This window comes from Thermobia domestica, chromosome 15 (assembly GCF_964235325.1).
Source record: "Thermobia domestica chromosome 15, izTheDome1.hap1.1, whole genome shotgun sequence".
Lineage (NCBI taxonomy): Eukaryota > Metazoa > Arthropoda > Insecta > Zygentoma > Lepismatidae > Thermobia > Thermobia domestica.
In genome coordinates this window covers 189,809,105-189,836,318 of record NC_137468.1, presented here as the reverse complement: position 1 = coordinate 189,836,318, position 27,214 = coordinate 189,809,105, and the positions used below count along the sequence as shown (strand labels likewise).

General features: G+C 34.5%; 1 protein-coding gene across 1 annotated transcript in view; it reads left to right on the top strand.

Annotated features, from left to right (window-relative positions):
- LOC145671413 (uncharacterized) overlaps positions 1-10,089 on the top strand; it is a 44,074-nt gene extending 33,985 nt beyond the window's left edge. Inside the window, exon 3 of the mRNA XM_081740581.1 lies at positions 6,195-10,089. Coding sequence (XP_081596707.1) covers positions 6,195-6,198 — 4 coding nt within the window. The 3' untranslated portion in view covers positions 6,199-10,089. The remainder of the gene's footprint in view (positions 1-6,194) is intronic.
- The last annotated feature ends 17,125 nt before the right edge of the window (positions 10,090-27,214 follow it).

The following is a 27,214-nucleotide window of genomic DNA, read 5'->3' as shown; positions in this document are numbered from 1 at the left end:
GGCGCAGCCAAGTTGACCATCCGGTTCCAAAACGCATCTGGGGTTCTGCGTTCTTTGGTCTATCCTTGACTTGACTAATAAAATACGACTCAAGTACCTGTTATAGAACCTAAATAAGAGGTCAAAGACCATAGTACGCCATGGTAACAAAAATTACCAAAACACCTAAAAGGGTTAATAGAGCATCTAAGCTTCGACCAACACTATGGCAAAATTGATATGACAAGTGAAGATCAATGTGGTGCACTAAGTTCCCAGAATTTGAGTTTGTTTTAATGCCTTTACGCAAATTTGACTTAGGTCATGAATTTAGCAGTGGAGCGGACGCAGCAGACCGAGATCTGGAGGGAAGGGGGCCTTTATCCAGCAGTTGGTAGAAAACGGCTGAATATGATTATATATTTATTCATTGTTTTGGCCCCCCCAATATTTTCTTCAAGTCGGCGCCTATGAGTACAGTGCGTCCCACTAGCTTTCGAACCCGAAAAAAACGTTATAATTTCTTAACAAATATACATAGGAAAATGAAATTCACAATACACGTACCTTGTTTCGTGCTGAAAGTGTCCTCCCTGGACGTCAAGACATGTTTGTACACGGCGTTCCATATTGTGAAAAGTCCAATGTAGAGTCTCCGGTGTGATCTCATGAATCGCATTCTCAATGTTGTTTCGCAACTCTTGCAGTGATCGTGGGTTGTTTCTGTAGACACAACTTTTAAGAAAACCCCATAAGAAATCAGGTGGTGGCAAATCCGGGGATCTTGGCGGCCACAATCGTTTGGAGATTATCCTGTCACCAAAAAAGGACCAATTTCTGCCATGGCCACGTTGGAAGTATGGCATGTTGCTCCGTCTTGTTGGAAATAACCGCGACGCAGTTCTTGATCGTCCAGCTGATTCACAAATTCACTGAAGATGTGTAAGTAAACTTGTGTGTTTACTTTATCTTCAAAGAAGATGGGTCCAATGATACGCTGTCGGGAAATTGCACACAAACTCCCACCTTCAAGGGATGAAGTGGAATCTCATGGTACACATGCGGATTTTCGGCGGCCCACACCCGAGTATTCTGCGAGTTCACATAACCGGAGAGATGGAACCAAGCTTCATTTGTGAACCAAGTATAGTCTAGGATTCCTGGATTGTCATGCAACAAAGCTTGCAACCAACGACAATACATCACGCGCTTTTCCCAATCTGTAGTCTTCAACTCCTGGACGACTATAACGCGATATGGAAACAGCTTGGCTCTTTTGGCGGCTCTTTGCACAGTTGACTTTGACATCCCTACCTCTTGTGATAATCGACGAAGGCTCTTCTTAGGGGACTGCAAAAGACGTTGCCGCACATTCTGTACTGTCTCCTCGGACATCCGTGGACGCGCGCCTCTATGTCCCGTAAGCAACGTTCCTGTTGTTTCGAACTTGTTCACCAAATGATGTATTGATGATTTCGACGGTCCTTTACGGCATCCAAATTCACGACAAAATTCACGTTGAACGGTCTGATACGATCCCAATATCCAATATTTTTTAACAATGAACACGCGTTCCTGTACGGTGTACAGAACCATTCTCGCGATGCAGCGACTCGAGTCACACTAACGCACGCGCACCACGCCAAGCAGCACTTCCCCTGGCGCCACCTATCGTCTTTGTTTTGACGTGTACGCTTTTGTTCAAGCCTTTTTCGTGTTTAGCATGAAATAAGGTACGTGTATTGTAAATTTCATTTTCTTATGTACATTTGTTCGGAAATCATAACGTTTTTTTCGGGTTCGAAAGCTAGTGGGACTCACTGTACTGTGACCTTGTTCTTAGCCTCCGTAAACTGGGATCTAGGACAGAACCGAAAGTTAAGAAATACAAGGTATTTTTAGGGATCATAATTACCTGTGCCATATTTAGGATCTTCTTTCAAGGGGGGCTTGAGAACCAGTAAGAAGTATTTGTGTTGTACGTACAATGCCAAAATATAATAATGAAAGTATTTTGGAGGAGCTTGAGTCCGATAGTCAGTTCCTAATTACGCCACTGATAATTACATGCAAGTAAAATGACCATTGAAATTCGTAAGCGTGTTAGCATAGTGAATAAAGATGTTGAATGCTCAGTATTCTTAGTTGATGCCCAAGTTGGAAGCATTTGTATTAGAAGAGAGCCATCTTATCGTCCAAACAGTAATAATAGTGAATTTTGTTTTTCCTTATGGGAATAATGTGATTTGTATATATATGAAGCAGAATAGGAGAGCAGAAATGATAGTTTCTTATTCTGAATATTATTTTCGCTTTCTCCATTCTTGGAATGAGTATGGAAAGACATTGTGAGCCTTATGCAGAGTCGTTTTGAAGTATGATTAGCGTCATACTAAACGTCTGACTGCTGCACGAAACATATGTTACTCGAACTTTTAGTATGGCATTAATCACGCGTTAGAACGGCTCTGCATAAGGCCCTGTACGTCTAAGTTCATCCCTGGTAACAGATGATAATAGCATTTCTTGAATTTGTCTATGATTAACTTCCTTTAAAATGGAATGAAGTTAAAGGTATGGTATGCGAGAAAACTTTTAGAACAAATAATGAATATATTTTTTAAAGATTAGTTCGAAAATTAGACATATTTGCAGTGAATTTTAAAGAATGCTTCATTCCTTACATTATTAGTGTAGATCAGGGATGCAAATAAGCAACAAAATATTACTAGCCCAGGGAAAGAAACTACTAGCCCACATGCCACAATGGAAATCATTTACTTACCTTTGGTATGATATTAACTACTCGACCGAACCGATGAACCACTCGCCCCGAGCCAGTGGGCGAGTGGTTATTTGCATTCCTGATTTAGATCATATTAATAGCAAATTTTAGATCACGAAAATCAGGGAAAAATCATGATTTAATTGGCAGACTTCAAGGATTTACATCGTATCAGTTTGCTAATCGCCTCCCTAATTGGCACAATTACCATTTCTGCCTTAATCCCCTTTCACTCGTGAAATAGGCCCAATTCCACGAACGCATACAATACTATTTCGTTCATTCAGTTGCTCATTCAGGCTTAGTACATAGGTCAGAAACCATCAATGCATGGAAATGGTCATAATGGTGTTATTGCTCTTGTGTCCTACACATTATCTCTTAATTCCGTATTCAAAAACTTTTTATTTATTTCTTGTGCTTCTAGCCTTCATACTATTTTGCTTAACTTAGTTTACTTATTTGCCTTTAAAAATGAAAATGCTTTTATTCTGTATTCTTCGTAACAAAACACTTACGTAAAAAAATGTTTACAGTCCAATGTTCCTGTGGATAGAACGGATTAATTGTCTTTACATTAATTTCAGTTGGAAAAATTATTTCGGTTCACGAAGAGTGTCGCGGAACGGAGTAATTTCGTAACCAGTGGGTTCTGTGTACAACTAGGATACCAAGCTCTCCAGAAAATTATTCCGAAATGTCATTAGCGTAGTATAAAGAACGCAGGGTGTCTTTTGAAATAAAAGCACTGTATAGATCACAAGAGAAAACACCATTTTTTTTACTTAAATGTGTGCGTTCACCCGTAGGAAGTCTGTTGTTTATTGTAGCTCCTAAAAATTTTGTACAATTAGAGTAATCTACTGAAATAGAATTTAGAACAAGAAAAGATTCTATTTGAAATTTATATGATTAGTAAAAGTTTGATGCTTGGCTTTCTTTTTATTTTTAACATCCACGCAACAGACTAACTAACTAACTCTATGGCCTATGGAACCCGGAGGTTCAATGCCGCGTTCAGAAAAGCTCTCCACTGACTTCTATCCTTAGCTAACTGCATCCACTTTCTACTTTGTTTTTCAATCTCTGCGAGATCCATCTTAATATTGTCCTCCCATCTGCGCCTAGGTCTTCCTAATGGTCGTTTTCCGATTGGTCTTCCAGTCAAGACTTTGAAAGCGTTTCTACTTTCTTCCATTCTAGCCACATGACCCGCCCACCTAAGCCTCGTAGACTTGACGACCCTAACAATGTTGGGTAGACCATATAAATTATGTAGTTCCTCGTTATGAAGTTTCCGCCATTCCCCATTCCCGTTCCTCTTGGGTCCGAATATTCGTCTCAGGATCTTGTTCTCAAATACTTTCAGTCTATGTTCTTCCCTCAGAGTAAGTGACCATGTTTCGCAGCCATACAGAACAACAGGCATGACTATCGTTTTGTATATTTTAAGCTTCAAATTCTTCGACAGAATTCGCGACGACAAGAGATTTTGAACCGAATAGTAACACAAATTCCCTGCTTTGAGTCGACATTTAATTTCTTCGTGAATATGATTTTCCTCTGTTAATATTGATCCTAGATATTTGAAAGTATCCACTTTATCAAAAGTATTATTTAATATTTTAACGCATCCATAATTTGGTGTATTCCGGTCCCGACGCACTTCCATGTATTTAGGTTTCTCTGCATTTACTTCTAAACCCATGTCCCTGCAAGCGTTTAATAAGATCTCTGCATTTCTTTCTATTGTTCTCCTATCATCCCCTATTAAATTCTTCTATCATCCCACGCAACAGACAAGGACATTAAATACTCTTAATACATAAATTGTGGCAATTAGAAAACGAGACTAGGTCTGTTATGAACGATAATCGTGCCTGTTCTGTATGGTTGTGAAACATGGTCGCTTACTCTGAGGGAAGAATATAGACTGGAAGCATTTCAAAACCTGAGACGAATATTCGGACCCAAGACCCAAGAGGAACGGGAACGGGAGATGGCGGAAACTTCATAACGGGGAACCACATAATTTATGCGGTTTACCAAACATTGTTAGGGTTATCAAGTCTAGGAGAGACAGGTGGATAGTTCTTGTAGCCAGAATGAGAGTAACTGCAAATCCAATCCGAAAATGACCATTAGGAAGATCTAGGTGTAGATGGGAGGACAATATTAAGATGGACCTCCCAGTAATAGTAGTACAAAGTAGAAACTGGATCCAGTTTGCTAAGGATAGAAGTCAATGGAGAGCTTTTATGAACGCGGCATTCAACCTCCGGGTTCCGTAGGCCATAGAGTTAGTTAGTTAGACTAGGGCTGTTAAGAATAAAACAATAAAAACAATGGTGCCCACCCCCTTATGTCTATGCCGCACACCCCCATTTTCCATCCGTAGGTGTTCTTCCATGAAAAAAATCTTCTTTTCGATTAATTTTACACCCCTTCAAACATATTTATATAGATTTTTAACCCCCCAAATATTTCAATGACGCAGTTTGCGTCATAGCCCCCCTCTGTGGGCACCCTTGATAAAAAGTAGAATCAACTTACTTAGATTTGTTCTAAACAAGGCCTTGCACAATCCACTTAGTTATGGAATGACTTCGGTAAGTCCTAGACTATAATATTTTCAAGGTACGGTAGAAATATTGTCACCAAAAGCAACCCTTTAGCGATGCTTTGATTTGGGGAAAAGAAAGTAAACACAGTAGGACAAGGCAAGTTTGGCGAGAGTGTGGGTATGGTAATATATGAGTATGTTTTGAGTTGACAACTCACCAACACACTTTCTAGTTTCTACTCTTATGTTCTATGTTGAGGAGTGGGGCATGAAACATACTCATTGCTTCCGTTTCTTTAAATACATCGCTCTTATTTGGTGAATAATCCACACAAGATCTTATACTACCCTGAGACTTGAATTTCGGAATTTAAAATGATACCCGGACGTCGTTAATTATTTCACTCTTTCTGACTGAGCTGCTTAGACCTGGGCGATTGTCAGTTTTCGCAACTTTTCTGCGAGCATTGAGTCTATTATGTTATTTAAAAAAAACAGCAACGACAATGGTAGTTACCCCATAAACCTTTCCGAAATTCTCAGATGTTTCCGTTGGAGTTTCCTCTAAGCGCGCACAGAGGAAATATTCATTCTTTGTACCATTGTTGAAACGGTGACGAAATATCAGAACACTTTGTTTGTACCTAGCCATGCCACGTGCCACAGTAACGACCAGTGAAGCGATAATTTCTGCACGTGTTCCGAAAATCACTCGCAAGATTTACGACTATGAAAAACTTTTGTGGCAATACTAACTTTGTAGAGAGGAAAAGTCTTCTTTGCTAAATGCTGTACTGTGTATATTTCAATCCATTCTTCAACTGATTAGCAATTTTATTTTAATGAGTTGTTTTTTTCTGTTTTCAGCTAACGAAGCTCTCCGTCATATCGTGCCATTGTTTGGTTAGCACGAAGAGTAATCAAAGAAGAAACAAGGGGAGGAAAAGAACCAAAGATATCAAAGCTGCCTAAGAAACACAGAAAAACGAAGCCTTCCTTTGTATGCAAGAGAGAGAGAGAGAGAGAGAGAGAGAAAGAGAGAATTAAAAAGAGAGAGAGTGCAACGTTTGCTCAGTTTTTTTTTGTAAAGAACTTGTGTATAATTCAATGTGAGAATTAATTTTAGGTGATATAATTTTATTGTTGAGGCTGGACCTTTTTAGTGCACCAATTGTGTGGCGCACGCGAAAGATGGTATGAAGAGAACACGTCTGCTATGTTTGGGAAGATTAAGAAAATGAGGAGACATACTTTAATGTATGAGAGGAAACAATGTGTGAAAAAATGATAAACTAGTGATTTTTTGTGCGGTCGTGGAACATATCATTAATTTCCATTAAGACTTCAACCAAACAAATCAGAGTTTTCACACTCCATTTTTTTATCTTTTGAATAAAAATAAAGGAAAACAAATGTTCAAAGCAAACTGAAATAGCCTAGAGTGTTTTCGTAATAATATTTTTACACATCCTGTTGATTGTATTCATGGGCGGCGATTAGGGGGGTAAGATGTGGTAGTTGACCCCCACACTTTTTGAAATGATCCCTTAATGTATATAGTTTCATTTGGAAATGTAAAGCTTTTGTATATATTACTGGTTCATAGAAAAAATAGTGCTATATAATATTTGCCGTTGCGTGAGACGTATTGATTATTTATCTTGCCGTAGAGTTGAGACAGCTACATTAATTCCGTTTTAATTCCAATTTAAAGCATATAATATTACAATTGCGTATTTCTTTAAATGTCGTAGCATATGCTGATAGTACTTAGAGTAATAATTTCATTTTCTAAGAGTAATGATATACATTTAATGGCATGTGCGGAAAAAAATATAAGTTGTTAATTAATCCCCAGTTTGAATGTAACATATACAAAACAAGCCTCATTATTCATTACTTTGATTATTTCCTTTATACAGTATTCATTTGTTTTTCAAATATGTTATTAAATAATGTGATCACACAATTTTTCAGAACACACAATTTTTGTAAACACTCATTATTCACACATACTCTCTCTTCCACTCTTCTCCAAAACCCATTCCAGAGTTTGGAGCTCTTAAAAGTAGCTCTAAGTAGGAGTATTACAAACCACCGAGCCCCCAGAAGTCCATCGTAGATCCGCCTCTCGAGAAGAGTATGCGTGAATAAACACTTATTATTCACATTCAGTTTACACATCTCAACAAATAAACAATATTTTCATTCACTTCCATCTACTACTGCATTCTATTGAACTGTAACGCCTTTTTATGTTTAAAAATAATTATTCATTTTTCAATAATTGTAAATGTTTAAGTTCAGTAATTCACCATGAATAGAGTCAACTAGAAGTGTTTTTGTAACGAAGAAATAACAACATGAACTGTGAAATATCTTTCAACAAACTGTCGAGGGTTGAGAGTCGACAAATTTTACTCTCTCGTTTACCGATTACCTCGAAACCGCAGTAGCCAGAATCAGCCCAGGATAGGGGACTTATATTAAGAAAATGAAAATCTCAGGAAAATGCAGAAGTCTTTTAGTCTTGTATCTCTTATTCCATACGAAAGTACTGATAGAAATATGGCCAATGGACCATGACTATTTTGTAGAACATTCCACTTTAATATCACAGGAAATTCATCTTCCGGCTTGCTTGGTTGTGAAAAGTTATAGAATGTATTGGTATACTATGTAAAGTATGTGTACTGTCGCTGATTTGTACTAACAATCAGAAACAGAAGTAAAAGGAAAATTACAGTGTTAGTTTTCTCTTAATAGTTTTGTATGGAAGGGGAAACGGAAAACCTACTTTTATCTTAACATTTTTTTCTTAAAATTTCTATTCGGATTCACACCCTTCCCCCTCAACATTGAATACGGAAATGGAGAACTTATTTAGAATTTAATTGTTGATTCCAGTATATTTCAAGCATCACTTCTCGGACCTAGGCCTGTGTTATGTCGATAACGCTATCGTCGATATCTATATTATCATATATCAACATTCGATATCGCAAATATATGGACATGAATATATCATTCTAAATTTTCGATATCGATATTCGGGGGGAGTAGTATAGGGGTACATTCTCACGAGAATTGGAGAAAAGTGTAAATTTCTCACGAGAATTGGTATAATTTCGCCTTATTTCTTACGAAAATTGGTACAAATTTCCTTTATTTTTTACGAAAATTAATGTATAGTGTAAAATTCTCACGAAAACTGGTACAAATTTCCTTCATTCTCACAAGAATTGATCAACAGTGTAAATTTCTCACGAAAATGGGTGTAAATTTCCTCTGATCTATTTTATCACATATTTTAATACAATTTATGCTGATTTATACAATTTATGCTGATTGAACACTGTTTTTCCCCAACCCTTTAAGAAACTTGTTTCTTCCTTTCTTATTCCTCCCTCAAGTGGTGAAAAATAACTGAAGGAACTTCAGAACATGTCCACACAGGTCTTTTTGTTAAACTTGAACACAGTTGGTCTTCGTATTCAAGAAACTAATTCTAAAGAAAGAATACACATATAATGAAAGAATGGGATATCGTAAGGTGAGGTAACCATAATAATAATAATAATAATAATAATAATAATAATAATAATAATAATAATAATAATAATTTATTTGTACTTAACACCCGAAGGCAATTACAAAGCACAAATTGTTAATTTTATAATGGTGCAGAATGTGCTACATGTAAAGTAATTCTAACAACTAACCATTACTCTTGTTTTGTTCACGTACAGTCAATAAGTACCAGATATAATAACAATCTTTACACTTTATAAGTAACATTTGGAGGCATTTTTGTTTAAATATTGGGCATCTTAATTGAAATATGTCCAGACCCATAGAATGTATTTTATTACCTCTATCACATATCCTATACAACGGAGAGTTTTTTGCTAAATTTGTTTTGTTGTCAGGCATATAAAACATTTGTCTGAATCTCAGGTTTTGACGAGGACAATAGAATGGTAATTTACCTAAGAAAGACATATTATCCTCTTGGTTATCAATAAGTTTTTTCAAATACAATACACATTGAATAAACCTTCTATCCTCCAGTGACAAAAGCTGAAACCTCCTGATAAGTATATTGTAAGATACATAACGAGTTGGTATATTATCTATTTTATAACTAATATATTTTAACATTTTCTTTGTACCTTTTCTATTTGTTGCTTTGGTTTTTGGTAGCATGGTTCCCAAATTATAGAAGCGTACTCTAATTTTGTTCTTACAAAAGAGTTATATAAAGTTAATATTGTCTTTATGTTTTTAAAATGACAGCACGATCGTTTAATAAATCCAAGCATTTTAAACGCCTCATTTGTTTTGATATCCATATGATATGTAAACTTTAGATTTGCATCAAACCATACTCCCAGATCCCTGACAACTTCTTTCCTCTCCAGTACTTGATTCCCCATAATATATTTAAATATAACAGGTTTCTTTGTGATTGAAAATGTTACAACATTGCATTTTGAAATATTGAGTTCAAATTTGTTTCTTTGACACCATTCACTCAACCTCACCAGATCTCTCTGTAATTTTTCACAATCATCTCTTGTAGAAATTTGTTTGTATAATTTAGTATCATCAGCAAACATTAGACACGAAGAATATTGGAACTCTTCAGGTAAATCGTTTATCATAATTAAAAATAGCAAAGGCCCTAAATTGGATCCTTGTGGTACTCCAGAATATACATAATATTGTTTAGATTTACAATTATTATATGTTACATATTGGATTCTGTTGCTTAAATATGACTTAAATAGTCGGATTAATTCATTTGAAATACCAAATCCTTTAATCTTTTTAAGAAGTATTTCGTGATTAATCAAATCAAAGGCTCGCTTAAAATCTGTATACACTACATCAATTTGAGACCTTACGGTAAGAGCTTCACTAATTGCTTGACTTATATTCAACAAATTTGTTAGTGTTGATCTATTATGTCTAAAACCATATTTGGAATCAGAGAGATATCGTGAGATGTGATTAAACCGGTGTTTACAGATTACTGATTCGAATATTTTAGCTGGAGAAGAAATCAAACTTATCGGCCTATGGTCTTGTATTAATTTTACAGGATTAATTTTTGGAACTGGATATATTGCTGATATTTTAAATTTTGCAGGAAAATAACACTGAGTGATAGACAAATTAAATATGTAGGTCAATGGCTTAACAATAAATTCCTTACAACCTTTAAAAATGTAAGATGGTATACCATCATTACTAATTGACCTTTTACCTTTCATTTTGTCAATAACTTCGATTGCTTCTGTTTCAGTCTTTTTTGTTAATCTTGAACACAGTTGGTCTTCGTATTCAAGAAACTAATTCTAAAGAAAGAATACACATATAATGAAAGAATGGGATATCGTAAGGTGAGGTAACCATAAGGGGAAGGCGGAAAACAAAGGATAAAAAAAGTAGTACTTGGTGCTGAATCTATCCAAAACAAGGGGAGGAAGAAACAATAGGAAAGATTTGAATGTGTAACATAGGCTTTTTGTGTAACTGTCACGTAATTTCATCATTCTGTCATTAAAAGAAAGAAGAAACTGTCACTTAAAAGTGACATATAGTTGTATAAGAATAGTCTAACTGTTGGAAGCCAGAAAAGAGTGTTTTAAACATGTCAAATAACTTTTAGAAACATGGGAAATGTCAATAATACATTATTGTTAAAAGACATTGAATGTTAGCTAAGGATGGAGGGAGGCAGAGAATTCTTTGATGGGGAGTAAAGAAAGGAGAGAGAGGCATTTACTTGTATGTGTGTGTTCCAGGTTGTTGGAGGGGCGAAGTGTGCTCTCCTTTGGAGTAAAGGAAATTCTTTTAAATTGGGCTGAGACTTGTGCCTTATGAAGAATGAAAAGATGTGGGAAAAAAGAAATAGAACTCATTATTCTGAAGGACAGGGATTTTTAGAAACACCTTGGTTACTGCAATGGAAAGCAAAACATATGGAACAGAATAAAAGGTGAAAATCTATGTGACATTTGTTGGTAGGGGGCGAACTGCAAGGTTATGTTAGTTTTGTGAGTAAAGGACCACTTTTTTAATTGGCGTGCGACTTGTTACGCATTTCTTAAGGACCTTGGCACATAGAGGGGAGAGAAAGAGTGACCCTTCTTACCTGAGTTTCAAAGGGGAAAAAGACTGAATGAAATTTTTACGTAAGGCAACTTTCCTTTTTTTGCTTTTAGAAGAAGTCTTCAAACAAGATTTCTTTAAGGTATTTCCGCATAAATGATTTTATCCTTTTAAAAATTAGATTATTGAATTAATTATTTATGAATATTAATGAGATGGTAATGAATATTAATGAGGTGGTAAAGCAAGGGTTACAAAGAATGATTTTTTGTATATTTAGAGGTATATTGGGATATATGTAATATAGAGTAGTACATATTGTACATAAATGTATGAGATAATGTGGGAGGAAATGGGCGCAACTCTAAGAAACGTATTTTATGTATTGATATTGTATTTTGAGTATCTGATATGTGATTTTAGCATAGAATATCATCTTTTGGATACTGTATGGGTCTAATGGTGTACGAAGCTTAGACGAATGACAAATTACATGTATATATGAATATATGATTAGTTTGTAAGTGGGTACATGTATGTATGTATATTGGTTTTGATATTTGGACAGGAATATATGTATCATATTGTAGACATATTATATTTCGTTCCATGTAAGTGTTTTAAGCATGTGTTATTGGGTTGCATAGCTTTAGGGGCTATACTAGGCTGGGTAGCTTGTACCTCTTGGTTGTATTGTATTAATATTGGATTGTAGCCTTATTTTATCGTAATGTAGAGCTGTATATCTTGTTCTGGTGATATGCTAGGTGAATGCAAACGCTTGAAGTGCTTATATTCTATGTTTATATTATGACTCTTTATGTATATAAGTGTTTTAGATTACCTTGAATAGCATGTTAGGATGTATATATTGTGATTTTACGTACGTAGATGCTTGTTAGACATGTCTTAGTGGTATTTTAAGTACAAACGATATTACTATGGTATAAACCATTTACTTATAGATATCTTTTTACTCGAGTATTCTAATGATATATATTGTGATTTTTACGTACGTAGATGCTTGTTAGACATGTCCTAGTGGTATTTTAAGCACAAACGATTTGATTGTGGTATAAGCCATTTACATATAGATATTTTTCACTACAGTATTGTAATGTCATATATTGATACTTTTACTTACTTCTAAGATGCTTGTTCACCTTGTAGAAGACATTATGGCGTCAACATGGTTTGCAACTTAGGATGATTTATTGTAGGAACATAAAATATGATAAATACGTATAAATAACCTTATATGAAGCATACGTATTCTTCCTTTATCTTATATAGAATACAGATACTTCGTATTATATCAATATTTGTTTGGATATAGTCATAGGAATAAAACATATTATTGTAAATTGTAACGCTTTATTGTATTTATATAGTCTACAATATTCTATTTCCAATATTGGCATATATATTTCTATATTTAGATAAGATATTTACTATACTTAGAATATTGTTCATAACTTATTCCTATATTTACATTATATATACGTAGAAGTACCAACTGATAGGTCTTGTGAAAACTTATGGACATATTTGATGATATTATGACTATGTTATGACATCATGGTACCTTTAGACAGTTTACTATTTACATATTTACTTACATATATACAGAATACCAATCATTTAACACACTTAATACTTTGATAACCATATGGCAATGTCCTATAGTCAGTAATACTGTTATGATTTAATCGTCGTCTTTTATTTTGAACTTTTTGATGTGTTTTAGTTTCAGACTTGGATACGATGACAAACCCTGGCTTACGAACAATTCTTCCTGGATTGTGTAATTGTTTTTTCTCAGCTTTATCCCGAACTAGTTGATAAAAATGATCAAAGTTAATTTCTTGTCGTGTACGATGATTTAAAGTTATTCCTCTAATTTTAAATACATAATCTACTTTCCCTGTTTAAACTTCTTTCATTCTATAGGCATAATTTTTTGGCCCTAAGCCTATAAATGCATCAATTTCCCAGCCATCAGGAACTTCATTAGTTAACTGACCTAAATAGGAACCCAAAGAAAGTGGAGGCTTTTCATTACGTGGTTGTACAAACATAATACTATCAGTGTCGCAGTACAATACACGATCAGGATCTATAGCTGTTACTAACTCGTAAAGTTTTAGACGCGCCCAGGAGGTGATGAAGGCTGCAAGAACAACATTGGAAAATTTCCATGGCTTGTTTTTGTTTTCAATGTTCTTATATGATACAATGAGATGTCGCTCTCCAATAGGCAATACAGTTTGTACCTCATATTGTGGTGCCCATAGATAACTTAAAAATTTTCTGGAGTATCTACAATTACAGATTGAGATAAATCTGTTCTTTGTCCCCATTTCCCATACAACGAATTGAGAAATATTTTGGAAATATATCTTAGACCAGGATTTGATTCAATGTTATTTTCCGTTAACTGAATGCATTCATGGACATAATAGTCTGCAATATATTTCTCTTGATCTTGTTTAGTTTTGCACCAGCTAGGAGATCCTGAAGACTCCTGTTTCATTTTTAAGAAGGAATTGACATAATCTATAAATAGGTTATCTTTTGATCCGGATAATTTGAATTCCCAAATTTCGATAATTTGTAGAATTTTGTATCCGAGATCTAAAGCCACATGAAGTTCAGGAGTACAGTATGTACCAGTAAGGACACGCTCAGTATCATTGTGCATGCAATTGTTGTTACTTTGTTCCATACACGTACGACATAACCCAAACAAAAGGCGTTCATTACATGTACATGGTAAAATTGGAAAGTATATGTCTTTGGGAGGTAAGATACTACATTTGACTAATCCATGAATACTTTGCACTTGTGGAAAGTCAGGCCCCTTGTATATTATAGGTTTACCATTCTGTACGTCCACCATGAAAACTCTTTAGGTATTAGATGATCGACAAGATCATGACATTGTGTCTGAATAAATTGCTGTAATTTTTTGTCATTTTTTACCATATGGTCCCATTCACATTCCCACATTTCAATGATATTAAGATTTATTTTTTTAAGAAATGCTATTTTTATGGTAGTGTTTTCATACCGATCTTGTAGTGATGTACCCTGCTTAGAGGTTGAATCTAGGGACATGTGTCGTAGTGTAGGATAACAGTTTAAACACCCGTGATAGTAACATCCATGAAATTCGTAAACTGTATTTGTTTTACTTTCAAATCCATCAACCTTATACCTCCCAAATCGTTTTTCCAAACCATTTCCAGAATGAAGAATTTTATTACCAGTAGTACGTTCTAAGTATCGCAGCCAGTACATTGCCTTCAGACTTTGACGATCACGATGGTCAAACCCATAGGGTGGAATAATTGGAATAATCTCTTTGGGTAAATATAAGGTACGATATGTTAGTATTGCCAAACTAGCAATCGTTGACGCGACGATAAAACATTGGATACCATTTGTTTTGTCTTCAATTAAGTTTGAAAATTTAATGACAGCCTCTGCTAAAATTTTAACATCATTCCGACAATATTCAATCATTTCCTTTTGGAGATTATACTCCTCATTACTTGCAACACGTTCTTTGTGCCATATGATAAGTTGCTCTCGATCTTCAGTGCTCCTTGAATCAGGATCAAAATATTTTAGATCAGGAATTTTGCCTATGTAATTTTGGTTTTCTAATGTATTAAACAAGTACGGGAAATCTCCCTTTCGTAAATTTGTAGAAAGACCTAACGTCTTAGGTAATTTAGATAATTTAACTCCCATATATAAATATGTGTCACGGAAGTAAATCTTTTGTCCTAAACGCATTTCAATAATTTTTTGCCCTGACATTATTACTTCAGGTGTAAAATGGTGGTTTATTATCAAAGTTTTAGCACAGAATTGCATATCATAATTAGTACCATTATGGGAAAGTACAATGATTTTTTTAAACATTGGTCGAGTTATTAATACATGATTAACAAATTCGTCAATGTTGTTGAAATCAAACGAACGGAATCCATTTTTATCGCCGCATACAAAGCATGTATCATCAAGCTTCATGTCCTTGCACTTGTAACAAGCATGAATACAATTTACAAAATTTACGTGATGTTCTTGTTCTCCTTGTTCATTTTTAGGAAGCAACATTGTTTCTACATCAAAGATAATGTACAAAAAGGTATCTACATGCTGCATCATAGCCGTTTGAACAAAACAAATATGGTCATCGCTTACATATGTGAACATGTTTTACAGTAACGATCACCACATTCATGTTCAGACGTGCGTGAACGCTTGTCAATCATAGTACCACATTGCACACAAATTTTCTTTGTTTCGCATCAACTTTTTCCGCAAACATTTATCGTTTTATGATTGTCAAAACATTCTTCTGAAGAAAACAGTCTATGACAATCAATGCACTCGACTTTAATATTATTATCATTATTACAAACATTGTGATACTTTTCACACATTGGACATTTGAAGTCACACTTATGATTATCTGTATTATGATAACCTTTTAAACAATACGGACAATATCCCCGTTTGTTTAATAGTGTTGTAATGTTGGTAATTAATTTGTAGTGTCCTTCACTGTACAAAATCAAAATTTTCTTTGATGCATGTATTCCAGGATAAATTACATTATAGTTTCGAGTCAAACCATTCTTTTCGTAAATAACAATTTGATAATGAGGTGCTAGCCTATTTTGAAACTTTTTTACATCATCAATAGTACACCCATTACGGATTTCAATGTCAACTTTAGCACTGACACATAATTGCTTTGCTTGTTTCATCAATCGTTCAGAATGATTTTTCAATTCATATACGTAATTATAACGATGATCAGCTTTACCCATTCCAAGAATAATACTCTTGGGAAGACAATACACATCCTTTTCTACAGGAATAGTACATTGTTCCAGGTGTGTTAAAAGATCAACAAATTTTGAGGAACCCCTTGTTCGTCCCCTACCTTTACGTGAATCAACAATATGAATTTTGAAATTTACTTTATCACCTAATAAATAATTTTCATTACTATTTAAAACATTTTCAATATTACGAAATAGAATGTCGGAGCTTAAATCCGACTTTTGACGCCACGAAATGTATATCGGTTTATTAAGCGTAGAAGCAGAACTTTCTATTGTTATACCAACATACATATCATCATCGGCATCATTTAAAACGTGCTCCTTTACAAATTCAAATAACAACTGAATATATTTTTCAGGATCATCTATTCCGCTAGTTTGCATACGTTCAATTGTAACTTCTTTTCCCGTAAGTCCAAAATAAGTATATTGTTTGATTGTACTATTAACAATACGAAAATATTCATTTGTTTTACCACTCCCATACATGCTAGGTTGTGATACAGAATTAGTATTAGGACTTGGAAAGTTTATAAAATTTTCCATGAACACGCTAAAGTCATCTGTAGTTAAACTATTAGCTTTTCCTTCAGACACAAGTTCCATAAACTTTTCACGAGCTAAATTCTTTATACTATCTTGATGAAAGAAGCCTACATGATATAAATCAATAATATCTTTTGCAGACTTATATTTTTTCAAAACAACATGAGGATCACAAGCAAAATGCATAAACAACGCTTGCAATAGCTTGGAATAAGCTTCATTGCTTACCCTTGCACCCGTAGCATGACATTGTGTTAACACTTCCCATGTAAATAAAACTTCGTTTGGATTTTCATATCCACGTGCTTCTTGTGCGGACAACATGGTACAAATGACAGATTGTCCTTCCATTGTATTATTGATGCACAAAATTATGTAATTGCAATTTGAAATATTTTACACAATGATGTACTATAAATAAATTAAGTGTTATTTACTGTACACACAGAACTTTGATAATTGTTTTCGCAGTTTTCAAATGACAATGTTTCGTAAGTAGACTTATGATATGATTCACAATGTGTTGACCAAAAATACACTTTTAAGAATTTTTACACTTACCAGTAAATATAAATTACAATGTTCCGTATGTTTTTAAGTTTACCGACACTACACTTGAAAGCTTGTCGGGAATTGCACTAACACTTGCCGTTAACTACAATCATAAAACTTCCCGTAACATTTTTAGTTTAGTATTGATGCACTACCACTTGCCACTCACTAACTATATTTTTTAGTTCACCGAAGATATACTTTTATGTTTATCGGTTAATCCTTCAGTACTTTCCGATAATTGTAATTTAGAAATTACCGTAATGAAATTGTTTTAGACTAATTACAGCACGCAAAGTACAAGCAGGAAGTGTGTTTACTTTTCATTGATTGTTTATTATCAACACTGATAAATAAAAATTTCAAGAACTCCACACGAAGATTTCCGAAGATTGCCGAAGTTTCCCGAAAATTCCCGAACCTAATCGAAGATCAACATAAGAGTTTATCCACAATTTTTGTACATGTTGGTTAATGTACCAGACGAATAGTTTCGAAAATTGCCGAACTTAACCGAACATAAACATAAGAATATATTAACAATTCCTGTACACGTTTAGTAAATGTAACTTCCAAAAGACTTGTAACTTTAAAAATCACCAAAAATATACTTCAAAGTTTATTATTAGATGTAACTTTGTAACAAAATTGATATTTTAAAATAAATTATTTAACAACAGAGAGTATACCGATGATTGGCTTGACTTTAACACTTGTAATTCTATAGTGCGCGGCGCGGCTTGCTGCGCTGGATTTATACTTTTAAAATTTAATCTCGTACCCAAACACGTTTAGTTTTGTAATCTCGTACGCAAAGGCATATTGTCCGTATTGTTTAAAATGTTATCATAATACAGATAATCATAAGTGTGACTTCAAATGTCCAATGTGTGAAAAGTATCACAATGTTTGTAATAATGATAATAATATTAAAGTCGAGTGCATTGATTGTCATAGACTGTTTTCTTCAGAAGAATATTTTGACAATCATAAAACGATAAATGTTTGCGGAAAAAGTTGATGCGAAACAGAGAAAATTTGTGTGCAATGTGGTACTATGATTGACATGCGTTCACGCACGTCTGAACATGAATGTGGTGAACGTTACTGTAAAACATGTTACACATATGTAAGCGATGACCATATTTGTTTTGTTCAAACGGCTATGATGCAGCATGTAGATACCTTTTTGTACATTATCTTTGATGTAGAAACAATGTTGCTTCCTAAAAATGAACAAGGAGAACAAGAACATCACGTAAATTTTGTAAATTGTATTCATGCTTGTTACAAGTGCAAGGACATGAAGCTTGATGATACATGCTTTGTATGCGGCGATAAAAATGGATTCCGTTCGTTTGATTTCAACAACATTGACGAATTTGTTAATCATGTATTAATAACTCGACCAATGTTTAAAAAAATCATTGTACTTTCCCATAATGGTACTAATTATGATATGCAATTCTGTGCTAAAACTTTGATAATAAACCACCATTTTACACCTGAAGTAATAATGTCAGGGCAAAAAATTATTGAAATGCGTTTAGGACAAAAGATTTACTTCCGTGACACATATTTATATATGGGAGTTAAATTATCTAAATTACCTAAGACGTTAGGTCTTTCTGCAAATTTACGAAAGGGAGATTTCCCGTACTTGTTTAATACATTAGAAAACCAAAATTACATAGGCAAAATTCCTGATCTAAAATATTTTGATCCTGATTCAAAGAGCACTGAAGATCGAGAGCAACTTATCATATGGCACAAAGAACGTGTTGCAAGTAATGAGGAGTATAATCTCCAAAAGGAAATGATTGAATATTGTCGGAATGATGTTAAAATTTTAGTAGAGGCTGTCATTAAATATTCAAACTTAATTGAAGACAAAACAAATGGTATCCAATGTTTTATCGTCGCGTCAACGATTGCTAGTTTGGCAATACTAACATATCGTACCTTATATTTACCCAAAGAGATTATTCCAATTATTCCACCCTATGGGTTTGACCATCGTGATCGTCAAAGTCTGAAGGCAATGTACTGGCTGCGATACTTAGAACGTACTACTGGTAATAAAATTCTTCATTCTGGAAATGGTTTGGAAAAACGATTTGGGAGGTATAAGGTTGATGGATTTGAAAGTAAAACAAATACAGTTTACGAATTTCATGGATGTTACTATCACGGGTGTTTAAACTGTTATCCTACACTACGACACATGTCCCTAGATTCAACCTCTAAGCATTGTACATCACTACAAGATCGGTATGAAAACACTACCATAAAAATAGCATTTCTTAAAAAATAAATCTTAATATCATTGAAATGTGAGAATGTGAATGGGACCATACGGTAAAAAATGACAAAAAATTACAGCAATTTATTCAGACACAATGTCATGATCTTGTCGATCATCTAATACCTAAAGATAGTTTTCATGGTGGACGTACAGAATGTTTTAATGCCTTGTACGAATGTACAAGCGAAGAGTTTATGGCATATTATGATGTTACCAGTCTTTATCCCTGGGTAATGGCACGTAAGCCATTGCCTATAGGTAAACCTATAGTATACAAGGGGCCTGACTTTCCACAAGTGCAAAGTATTCATGGATTAGTCAAATGTAGTATCTTACCTCCCAAAGACATATACTTTCCAATTTTACCATGTACATGTAATGAACGCCTTTTGTTTGGGTTATGTCGTACGTGTATGGAACAAAGTAACAACAATTGCATGCACAATGATACTGAGCGTGTCCTTACTGGTACATACTGTACTCCTGAACTTCATGTGGCTTTAGATCTCGGATACAAAATTCTACAAATTATCGAAATTTGGGAATTCAAATTATCCGGATCAAAAGATAACCTATTTATAGATTATGTCAATTCCTTCTTAAAAATGAAACAGGAGTCTTCAGGATCTCCTAGCTGGTGCAAAACTAAACAAGATCAAGAGAAATATATTGCAGACTATTATGTCCATGAATGCATTCAGTTAACGGAAAATAACATTGAATCAAATCCTGGTCTAAGATATATTTCCAAAATATTTCTCAATTCGTTGTATGGGAAATGGGGACAAAGAACAGATTTATCTCAATCTGTAATTGTAGATACTCCAGAAAATTTTTAAGTTATCTATGGGCACCACAATATGAGGTACAAACTGTATTGCCTATTGGAGAGCGACATCTCATTGTATCATATAAGAACATTGAAAACAAAAACAAGCCATGGAAATTTTCCAATGTTGTTCTTGCAGCCTTCATCACCTCCTGGGCGCGTCTAAAACTTTACGAGTTAGTAACAGCTATAGATCCTGATCGTGTATTGTACTGCGACACTGATAGTATTATGTTTGTACAACCACGTAATGGAAAGCTTCCACTTTCTTTGGGTTCCTATTTAGGTCAGTTAACTAATGAAGTTCCTGATGGCTGGGAAATTGATGCATTTATAGGCTTAGGGCCAAAAAATTATGCCTATAGAATGAAAGAAGTTCAAACAGGGAAAGTAGATTATCTATTTAAAATTAGAGGAATAACTTTAAATCATCGTGCACGACAAGAAATTAACTTTGATCATTTTTATCAACTAGTTCGGGATAAAGCTGAGAAAAAACAATTACACAATCCAGGAAGAATTGTTCGTAAGCCAGGGTTTGTCATCGTATCCAAGTCTGAAACTAAAACACATCAAAAAGTTCAAAATAAAAGACGACGATTAAATCATAACAGTATTACTGACTATAGGACATTGCCATATGGTTATCAAAGTATTAAGTGTGTTAAATGATTGGTATTCTGTATATATGTAAGTAAATATGTAAATAGTAAACTGTCTAAAGGTACCATGATGTCATAACATAGTCATAATATCATCAAATATGTCCATAAGTTTTCACAAGACCTATCAGTTGGTACTTCTACGTATATATAATGTAAATATAGGAATAAGTTATGAACAATATTCTAAGTATAGTAAATATCTTATCTAAATATAGAAATATATATGCCAATATTGGAAATAGAATATTGTAGACTATATAAATACAATAAAGCGTTACAATTTACAATAATATGTTTTATTCCTATGACTATATCCAAACAAATATTGATATAATACGAAGTATCTGTATTCTATATAAGATAAAGGAAGAATACGTATGCTTCATATAAGGTTATTTATACGTATTTATCATATTTTATGTTCCTACAATAAATCATCCTAAGTTGCAAACCATGTTGACGCCATAATGTCTTCTACAAGGTGAACAAGCATCTTAGAAGTAAGTAAAAGTATCAATATATGACATTACAATACTGTAGTGAAAAATATCTATATGTAAATGGCTTATACCACAATCAAATCGTTTGTGCTTAAAATACCACTAGGACATGTCTAACAAGCATCTACGTACGTAAAAATCACAATATATATCATTAGAATACTCGAGTAAAAAGATATCTATAAGTAAATGGTTTATACCATAGTAATATCGTTTGTACTTAAAATACCACTAAGACATGTCTAACAAGCATCTACGTACGTAAAATCACAATATATACATCCTAACATGCTATTCAAGGTAATCTAAAACACTTATATACATAAAGAGTCATAATATAAACATAGAATATAAGCACTTCAAGCGTTTGCATTCACCTAGCATATCACCAGAACAAGATATACAGCTCTACATTACGATAAAATAAGGCTACAATCCAATATTAATACAATACAACCAAGAGGTACAAGCTACCCAGCCTAGTATAGCCCCTAAAGCTATGCAACCCAATAACACATGCTTAAAACACTTACATCGAACGAAATATAATATGTCTACAATATGATACATATATTCCTGTCCAAATATCAAAACCAATATACATACATACATGTACCCACTTACAAACTAATCATATATTCATATATACATGTAATTTGTCATTCGTCTAAGCTTCGTACACCATTAGACCCATACAGTATCCAAAAGATGATATTCTATGCTAAAATCACATATCAGATACTCAAAATACAATATCAATACATAAAATACGTTTCTTAGAGTTGCGCCCATCTCCTCCCACATTATCTCATACATTTATGTACAATATGTACTACTCTATATTACATATATCCCAATACACCTCTAAATATACAAAAAATCATTCTTTGTTACCCTTGCTTTACCACCTCATTAATATTCATTACCATCTCATTAATATTCATAAATAATTAATTCAATAATCTAATTTTTAAAAGGATAAAATCATTTATGCGGAAATACCTTAAAGAAATCTTGTTTGAAGACTTCTTCTAAAAGCAAAAAAAGGAAAGTTGCCTTACGTAAAAATTTCATTCAGTCTTTTTCCCCTTTGAAACTCAGGTAAGAAGGGTCACTCTTTCTCTCCCCTCTATGTGCCAAGGTCCTTAAGAAATGCGTAACAAGTCGCACGCCAATTAAAAAAGTGGTCCTTTACTCACAAAACTAACATAACCTTGCAGTTCGCCCCCTACCAACAAATGTCACATAGATTTTCACCTTTTATTCTGTTCCATATGTTTTGCTTTCCATTGCAGTAACCAAGGTGTTTCTAAAAATCCCTGTCCTTCAGAATAATGAGTTCTATTTCTTTTTTCCCACATCTTTTCATTCTTCATAAGGCACAAGTCTCAGCCCAATTTAAAAGAATTTCCTTTACTCCAAAGGAGAGCACACTTCGCCCCTCCAACAACCTGGAACACACACATACAAGTAAATGCCTCTCTCTCCTTTCTTTACTCCCCATCAAAGAATTCTCTGCCTCCCTCCATCCTTAGCTAACATTCAATGTCTTTTAACAATAATGTATTATTGACATTTCCCATGTTTCTAAAAGTTATTTGACATGTTTAAAACACTCTTTTCTGGCTTCCAACAGTTAGACTATTCTTATACAACTATATGTCACTTTTAAGTGACAGTTTCTTCTTTCTTTTAATGACAGAATGATGAAATTACGTGACAGTTACACAAAAAGCCTATGTTACACATTCAAATCTTTCCTATTGTTTCTTCTTCCCCTTGTTTTGGATAGATTCAGCACCAAGTACTACTTTTTTTATCCTTTGTTTTCCGCCTTCCCCTTATGGTTACCTCACCTTACGATATCCCATTCTTTCATTATATGTGTATTCTTTCTTTAGAATTAGTTTCTTGAATACGAAGACCAACTGTGTTCAAGATTAACAAAAAAGACCTGTGTGGACATGTTCTGAAGTTCCTTCAGTTATATTTCACCACTTGAGGGAGGAATAAGAAAGGAAGAAACAAGTTTCTTAAAGGGTTGGGGCAAAACAGTGTTCAATCAGCATAAATTGTATAAATCAGCATATATTGTATTAAAATATGTGATAAAATAAATCAGAGGAAATTTACACCCATTTTCGTGAGAAATTTACACTGTTGATCAATTCTTGTGAGAATGAAGGAAATTTGTACCAGTTTTCGTGAGAATTTTACACTATACATTAATTTTCGTAAAAAGTAAAGGAAATTTGTACCAATTTTCTTAAGAAATAAGGCGAAATTATACCAATTCTCGTGAGAAATTTACACTTTTCTCCAATTCTCGTGAGAATGTACCCCTATACTACGGGGGGGGGGGGGGCGACGAGGTATAAGGAGCCCATAAGACTTGCGATGGATGAAGAAATTAAAGTTACTCTTTACAATCATTATATCTTTATTACCACATATGCAATGTAAATACATCCACTTGCAAATTTGCAATATTATATGATATAATTTCTTGGACGCCAAAACTTTTCTGTTCCCTGAAAAAAGAAACAAAAGATCGCGTGCAAAAGCAAGTGCTTCGAACTTTGAACTAGAATTTACCATAAAAAAGTTTTTTATTTCTCTCTTATTTGCAGTTTGCCACACTGATATATTTATGACAAAATTGAGGTTTAGACAAACGCCTTTCGATGTTGGAACCAACCCAACCGCCGAGATCTTTGGGTTGCCTGCTATTTTAGGAAAAGGAGAATTGCAGGTGGTAATGCACTTTTGGGGTCGTGTATACATATCACCGTTGAGTTGATACATTTGTAATTATTGAATTATGCCTTCTTTGTTTTTATTTGGTTTGTGTATATTGAATAATTAGTAGAACACTGTATGGTATTAAATTTCGTGTGTTGCTGGTAACGCTGTTAACAATTTATATTTAACGTAGGAGATGTCTGCTAGGGTAACCGGAGTGACAACAGAAATCAATTTAGAAGAATTGTTCAAGAAAAATGTTAATCAATAACAGTTACTTCACATTAATTAATTACTCCACATTAATTAACTGTAAAGACACTTACATTGTTTTAATTACAGTTTTCTTAGCATTTTCATCTTTGTATACAACTTTGAATCATGAAGCCTAAAGTTCACAAATAAATAATACTATTATAAAAGATCAAGTAACGTTGTTCCAAAATCCGTAAACACCATTTTACATACTCAACAAACAGAATTAAACATACTAAAATTACCAAAGGATTGTAGTTAATTTTTATCTTATCGTAAAACAATGCAGAAGAAAATATAAAATGACTGTTTATATATGAACCAAGGAAAAAAGATTACATTTTCAGACGAAAAAAATAGAAACATAATGAAATTCATCTCCCAAAACAGAACTAATAGAGAAACAAACAAAACTATTACTGTTTTCTACAAGTCCTAACTATGCACTATGGATTGGACTAGATTTTGTCGTTAGTGCTTTCTGGAGAACTAACGTGAAGTTAGCTCTCTTTTTTTCTTTTTGCTCCTAGCATCTAAACTAATGAAGCATTAATGTTCGGATTTGATGCTCTAAGAAGTGTTAACGATTGCATTGGAAGAGATCATTAGTGCTTTTGAATTTGGCGGAAGTTTAACTCAACGAAAAATTCCGAATGTTTTTCTTACGTGAGTTTCGTCACTAATAATGAAGCACTAACGAAACTATTAGTGTTTTCTAGGACCACCAACAATGTACTATCAATTGCACTAGGTTTGATTGTTCGTGCTTCCTGGGGGGCTAACTTCACGTTTGTCCTTCAAAGTTTTTTGCTTCTAGTGTCCAAACTATTGCAGCACTAATGTTAAGAGTCACTGCTCTAGGAAGCACTAACAAAGCACTAACGATTGTATTAAAGATATCATTAGCTGTTTTGAATTTGTCGGGAATTTGTCCCAGTGAAATATTCCCCATGTATTTATGGGAGTTTCGTAACCAGAGGTGACCACTTTGACCTACCCTCACTCAACCTCACGCTCAAAAATTTCGACCTGAACTCACGAACTCATTTCGACCTCACGCTCACATCACCAGTCTGACCTCACGCTCACTCAACCTCACGTTCGCATCACATCACCAGTCTCACCTCACGCTCACCTCACCAGTCTGACCTAGAGCTCATTCAACCTCACGCTCACATCACCAGCCTTATCTCACGCTCACTTCGTGAGTTTGAGGTCGAGTGAGCGTAAGATTCGAACTCGTGAGCGCCGACCTCGTGAGTTTGGACATCTTTGTGACATATAAGTAGGCACATCTACACTAATAGTAAAGCAAAACAAAACCATTAGTGTTTTCTGGAAGCACTAACGTTGCACTAACGATTGCACCAGGTTTAATCGTTAGTGTTTCCTGGGGGCCTAACGTGAAGTTGCACCCCAAAAGTTTTTTGCTTCTAGCGTCCAAACTATTGCCGCACTAATGTTTCGTCTTGGTATTCTAAGAAGCACTAACGATTGCACTAAAAGATATCATTAGCGTTTTTGAATTTGGCGGGAATTTGTCCCAATGAAAAATTCCCCATGTATTCCTTACGGGCGTTTCGTGACATGTAATTCGCCAAAGCCAAACTAATAGTGAAGCACTAACAAAACTATTAGTGTTTCTGGAAGCACTAACGATTGCACTAGGTTTAATCGTTAGTGATTTCTGTGGGGGCTAACGTGAAGTTGCCCCCCCCCCAAAGTTTTTTGCTTCTAGCGTCCAAAATATTGAAGCACTAATGTTGGGGTTGGTGTTCTCAGAAGCACTAACGAAGCACTAACGATTGCACTAGAAGAGGTCATTAGCACTTTTGAATTTGTTGGGAATTTGAGCCAATTAAAAATTTCCCATGTATTCCTTTAGGGAATTTCGTGATATATAACTGGCCATAGCCACACTAATTGTGAAGCACTAACGAAACAATTAGTGTTTTCTGAAAGCACTAGCGATGCACCAACTATTGCACTAGGTTTAATCGTTAGTGCTTTCTGGGGCGATAACGTGAAGTTGCCCCCCCCTAAAGTTTTCTTGCTTCTAGCGTCCAAAATATTGAAGCACTAATGTTGGGGTTGGTGTTCTCAGAAACACTAACGATTGCACTAGAAGAGGTCATTAGCGATTTTGAATTTGTTGGGAATTTGAGCCAATTGAAAATTCCCCATGTATTCCTTATGGGAATTTCGTGACATATAACTGACCATAGCCACACTAATTTTGAAGCACTAACGAAATTATTAGTGTTTTCTGGAAGCACTAACGATGCACTAACGATTGCACTAGGTTTAATCGTTAGTGCTTTCTGGGGGGGCTAACGTGAAATTGGCCCCCCAAAAGTTTTTTGCTTCTAGCGTCCAAACTATTGAAGCACTAATGTTGGGAGTTGGTGTTCTCAGAAGCACTAACGAAGCACTAACGATTGCACTAAAAGATATCATTAGCGCTTTTGAATTTGGCGGGAATTTTTCCCAATGAAAAATTCCCCTTGTATTCCT